Raw genomic sequence first — 6,306 nt, forward strand, 5'->3', positions numbered from 1 at the left:
GTGGATGACTAGAGGTACAACACTGGCACCCATAGTACATTCAGTTACTCTTGACCCAAATAATTTGCATGAAGAGAACATGGCCACACTCATGACCCAGATGAGCATATTGGCAAAGAAGATTGATGAGATGGGTACAAAACAAGTGCACATTGTTGATACAACAAATGGGGGACTGTGTACACCTTGTATTAATCAGTCTTATGTGTGTTCATGGAGTGGAGAAGGTGAAAATCAAAGGGCAAGGGAAGATATGAATTATGTCAACAACAATGGGGGTCAGAGGCAAGGAGCACAGCAGTGGAGACCGCAGCAAAATCAGCAGTACAAGCCTAATATGCAGCAGCCTGGGGGTATGCACCCTCAAAACCAATTGGTGCCAGTACCATATCAGAAATCACAGGGCTATCCACAGCAAAATCAGCAACAATTGACATACCAACCACCCCCTCAGCAGCAAGATAACAACATGGTAGAAATCAGGGGTATGCTTCAGCAACTCATTGGGACAAATAATAAAGTGTAGGAAAAATTGGCAGTGCATGATTCAGCCATAAAGAATATTGAAACGCAGCTGGGTCAGCTGTCCATGGCTTTGAACAACCGTCCTCAGGGAACTTTGCCTGCAGACACAAACATAAACCCCAAGGACCAAAACCCGAATCAGCTGATGGCAGTAAGTCTCCGGAATGGGAGAGATTTAGACAGAGAGCAGGAAATTGCACAAGCCAGCAAGGATACTACACCATCCACTCCAGTTCAATTAGAGGTAGAGGAACCAACAGAACTTACTGAAGTGGTGGTTGAGCAGAGTCAGGAGGAAAAAAAAGCAAAGAAAAGATGAATGAGCAAGTTGCAGAACAGGTGGCACCTCTTGTGCCAGAAAATTCTAACAGAGAGAAGCCAGCAAGCAATGCACAAAGGGTGATACCTGCACCCTTCCCTGAGAGACTGGTCAAACAAAAGAAGGAAGACCAATATAAGAAGTTCATGGAGATTCTGCGTCAAATTCAGTTGAATATTCCTTTGATGGATGCCTTGAGGGAGATGCCCGGTTATGCTAAGATGATGAAAGATCTAATGTCACGGAATTTTGATTTTCAGGATTTATCCACTGTAACTTTGACACAGACCTGCAGTGCAGTGGTGGCAAAACCGATGGCTCAAAATATGTCGGACCCAGGTAGCTTCACTATTCCATGCACAATTAGAAGTTATGCCTTTGCAAAGGTGTTGTGTGATTTGGAAGTCAGCATAAATCTGATGTCTCTGGCTGTGTACACCAAACTGGGCATTGGTAGATCTAGGCCAACTTCGATGCTGCTACAGCTGGCTGACCGCACAGTGAAGAGGCCCACTGGTATTCTTGATGATGTGTTGGTACAAGTAGGGAAATTCGTTTTCCCTGCAGACTTTGTTATCTTGGATTGTCAGGTGGATGAGGAGATACCCCTTATTTTAGGGAGACCATTTTTAGCCACGGGGAGAGCACTGATCGACTGTGAAACTGGGGAATTAAAAATGAGATTGAACGATGAAGAAGTTATATTCAATGTTCAGCAATCTATGAGGAGACCCAGTGAATATGCTAATTGCTCTCTAGTGGAAGCAGTGGATGTAATCATGCAAGAAGATGATATGACCCTAATTGTAAAAGATCAATTGGAGGCATGTCTGACGAATTTAGAAGAAATGTATGGTGAAGGGTTAACTGAATGGGTCATGGCACTGGAAGGCCGAGGATTTTGGTCAAGGGAACCTCAGTTCGAGTCCCTTGAGCTAGAAAAAGGGCCACTCCTCCAGCAAAGCCATCAATAGAGGAACCACCCAAGTTGGAACTGAAGCCACTCCCAGATCACCTTAGGTATGTGTTCTTAGGCCCCGATTTGACCTTGCCTGTTATCATATCATCCGGTTTGTTAGATGTGCAGGTAGAACGGCTCGTACAGGTACTGTAGGAAAACAAGACTACCATTGGCTGGACTATGGCAGACATAAAGGGTATCAGCCTAGCCTTCTGTATGCATAAGATTCTCCTGGAAGAGGGGCACAAACCTCTAGGAAACACCAGCGAAGGCTGAACCCAAACATGAAAGAGGTTGTAAAGAAAGAAGTAATCAAATAGTTAGATGCGAGAATCATCTTCCCCATCTCTGATAGTAATTGAGTCAGCCCTGTTTAATGTGTGCCGAAAAAGGGGGAATGACTGTTGTAAAAAATGAGAACAATGAGTTGATCTCAACTCGTACAGTCACAGGGTGGCGTATCTGCATGGATTACAGGAAATTGAACAAAGCCACCCGGAAGGACCATTTCCCCTTACCTTTCATTGACCAAATGTTGGATAGGCTGGCTGGGTGATCGCACTTCTGTTTCTTGGATGGATATTCGGGGTACAATCAGATATCAATAGCCCCCGAAGATAGAGAGAAAACGTCCTTCACCTGTCCGTATGGCATCTTTGCCTTTCGGAGAATGCCTTTTGGGATTTGCAATGCACCCGCGACTTTTCAACGGTGCATGTTAGCCATCTTCACAGACATGGTGGAGGATATTATGGAGGTCTTTATGGATGATTTCTCTGGGTGGGAGATTCATTCGAAGACTGTCTTTACAACTTAAGGAGAGTGCTTAAAAGATGTATGGAGACAAACTTAGTGCTAAACTGGGAGAAGTGCCATTTTATGGTACAAGAAGGTATAGTCCTGGGGCATCGAGTGTCCAGTAAAGGAATTGAGGTCGACCATGCTAAGGTTGATGTGATTGAGAAGTTACCAACGCCCACTTCAGTCAAGGCAGTGAGAAATTTTCTTGGACACGCTGGGTTCTACCAGCATTTCATAAAAGCTTTTTCCAAAATTGCTAACCCATTATGCAAACTCCTTGAAAAGGATCAGCCTTTTGTGTTTTCTAATGATTGCAGGTTGGCATTTGAGGAACTGAAGAAGAGATTGATCACTGCACCCATCATTGTTGTACCCAACTGGGAGCAACCATTTGAGCTCATATGTGATGCCAGCGACTATGCTATAGGAGCAGTCTTGGGGCTGCGAAAAGATAAGCCGATGCACCCGATTTACTACGCAAGCAGAACGCTAAGCGGTGCACAACTCAATTACACAGTGACGGAGAAGGAGATGTTGGTGGTGGTGATTGCGTTTGATAAGTTCCGATCATATCTGATTGGTTCCAAGGTAATTGTATACACTGACCATGCAGCACTTAAGTACCTAATTGAGAAAAAGGAGTCTAAGTCGCGCTTGATTCGTTGGGTGCTACTGTTGCAAGAATTCGACCTCGAAATTTGTGACCGTAAGGGCATAAAAAATCAAGTCGCTAATCATCTATCGCGACTTGAAGGAGCTGAAAAATCGGTCGAGGTCGAAGAGATCCTGGAAACCTTTCCAGACGAGCAGCTGCTCGCAGCCAGTCTTGAGGATGCGCCATGGTATGCAGATTTTGCAAACTACTTGGCCTGCGGTATTGTTCCCTATGACCTTTCATCTGTCCAAAAGAAAAAGTTTTATCATGATTGCCGTATGTATTATTGGGACGAGCCTTATTTGTTTAGAATCTGTGTTCATAATATGATCCGGAGGTGTGTCCCCGAGATAGAACAATCTTCTATTTTGCAGGCTTGTCACGCATCAGCATATGGAGGACATTTGGGATGAGCCAGGACAACTGCGAAAGTGCTAAAGGACGGGTTCTTTTGGCCAACATTGTTTAGAGATGCACACCTATGGGTGAAGGACTGCAACGAATGTCAGTGAACCGGGAACATTTCCCATCGCCATGAGATGCCCATGAACCTGATTCAAGAGGTAGAGGTGTTTGATGTTTGGGGGATTGACTTCATGGGCCCATTCGTCAGCTCATTTGGCAATAAATACATACTTGTTGCTGTGGATTACGTGTCTAAATGGGTGGAAGCTGCAGCGTTGCCCACTAATGATGCAAGAGTGGTGATAGGTTTTGTGAAAAAGAATATATTCACCCGATTTGGGATACCAAGAGCGATCATTAGTGATGGAGACACTTACTTCTGTAACAGAGCCTTCGAGAAATTGCTTGCAAAGTATGATGTACGCCACAAGGTGGCTACCCCTTACCATCCGCAAACCAGTGGGCAGGTTGAAGTGTCCAACAGGGAGATAAAAAGTGTACTAACCAAGACGGTGAATGCCACACGAACTGATTGGGCAAAGAAGCTTGATGACGCACTCTGGGCCTATAGGACTGCGTTCAAAACACCAATAGGTATGTCACCATACAAGTTGGTATTTGGGAAGGCCTGTCACCTGCCTGTGGAAATAGAACATCGAGCTTGGTGGGCACTGAAACAATTGATCATGGATCCCGAAGCAACTGGACAAAATCGACTAACAGAGTTGCATGAGTTGGAAGAATTTAGATATCAAGCCTTTGAAAGCATGAGGCTCTACAAGGAAAGAATGAAGAAGATGCATGATAAGCACAATGTGGACAGAAATTTCAAACCCGGTGACAAGGTATTATTGTATAAATCAAGGCTGAGATTGTTTCCGGGTAAGTTAAAGTCCCGATGGTCAGGACCATTTAGAGTGGTGCAAATATTCGCAAGTGGAGCTGTTGAGATTGAGTCAGAAGATGGGACAAACAAGTTCTTAGTAAATGGGCAAAGGTTGAAACATTACCTTGGAATAGCTGAAGAAAAAGGGAATACAGTGGTGATCAGATTGAAAGAACCCAATACGCGAATGGGGAGTGAAGGCTCAACCACTTGCGTCGTGCCGCGACGTTAAATCAGGCGCTGTGTGGGAGGCAACCCACAAATGTGTTGTAAGTGTAGTATGTAACTTTGTGTTTAGAAAAAAAAAACAAAAAGTTGCCAGCCGCGACCGCGGCCATGACTGCGGGAGACACTACCTGGCGACGTAAAGTCGCCGCGGCTGCGGCGTCGACCGCGGTGCTAACCGCGGAAATCACTGAAGCATTGCAGTTCCTCCGCGACCGCGGCGCGGACCACTGTGTCGACCGCGGGAGACTCTATCCCAAACCGCAGCACGCACCGTGGACACGACCACGGTCGGGTACCAGACGGTATATATTTTTTTTCTTTTCGTTTTCTTCAATATTTATTTTTCTTCTTCCCTTCAAATTGAAAATAAAAAAACACCCCCACCCCTCTTCCCCTAAATCAAACGTAACTTCCCCCCCTAAAGTCCCCATAATCCCTCTCTTTCTCTAAACCCTAACCCTCCCCTCCATACTCTCTTCTTCTTCTTCCTCCTTCACAATCACGCCCATCTTTTTCCCCTAAGGTATTCCGACCCCCTTCTCTTTTCTTTCTATTTTTCTTTGTTTTTGTTGCATTATGCTAGTTAATGTTGTTCTAATGTAGTGTTAGTGATAGGATTTTATTTTGTTTAGTTCTTCTTCTTCTTTTTAGTGTAATTTCATTTTTAGCATATGTTTGGTGAAGGGGCTGTGTTTTGAATGTTTGGAATGGTGTTGTTGGTGGGTGATGGTTAACAAAAAGTGTGGAATGTGTGGGTGTAGTAGATAGTTGAATTGGGCAAGTTTTCTTGATTCCCTTGGGGCCATGAATATGAAGAAAATGCCTTGCCCACAATGTGTTTGAGAAATTGCCTCAATGGTGATATAAGGAGATGTTGTGACATAGTTGTGGTGAAGTCTGAGTAACCACCCATAGTCACACATTTTAGGCTCATCCTAATACACGTTTCTCTATTTTGACAGGTATTATTAGTTCAGCCCGTAAGAGACGAAACATCGAGTCCTCTGCTAGTGGCCCAGGAGGCTCCTCACGAGCTAGGGGCCAAACCAGTGCACCACGGTTTGATAGCACTCGGTTCGTCTCTGCAGAAGTAGAGGCACGGTACAATCAGAAACTTGCTAAGAAGTTACTCCATGAGGTCCATATCGACAAGAAGGATTTTGTGAAGGAATGCCCTAATATGTTTGATGAGCTACAGAGGTGTCAGCTGGACATCTTCTTTGAGGCTCCCAAGGAAGCCAATATTCAACTAGTGAGGGAGTTCTATGCAAACCTACCAGAACACGAGGACAAGGTTGTGACTGTGCGCAACACCCCGATTAATGCTGCTATAGAGGTCATCCGCAAGGTGTATCGCCTCCCCGCATTCACGAGTGATGATCATTACATCATGGCTAGTCGCCCGATGGTTGACTGGGATAGAGTTCTAGAGGTCATCTGTATACCTGGCAGACATCCCAAATGGGTAGCACAACCGACGACTCTACATTCCAAGTTTCTTACTTGGGAGGTTAAATGTTGGCTCA

The 6,306-nt window shown here is 44.9% G+C and overlaps 1 protein-coding gene across 1 annotated transcript; it reads left to right on the plus strand.

Annotated features, from left to right (window-relative positions):
• The first annotated feature begins 840 nt into the window (after nucleotides 1-840).
• LOC107787110 (uncharacterized) lies at nucleotides 841-1,818 on the plus strand. Its single transcript, XM_016608636.2, has one exon. It carries the CDS (start codon nucleotides 841-843, stop codon nucleotides 1,816-1,818), a length of 978 nt encoding a protein of 325 aa, XP_016464122.2.
• Nucleotides 1,819-6,306: the final 4,488 nt, after the last annotated feature.

Source organism: Nicotiana tabacum, chromosome 8 (assembly GCF_000715075.1).
Source record: "Nicotiana tabacum cultivar K326 chromosome 8, ASM71507v2, whole genome shotgun sequence".
Lineage (NCBI taxonomy): Eukaryota > Viridiplantae > Streptophyta > Magnoliopsida > Solanales > Solanaceae > Nicotiana > Nicotiana tabacum.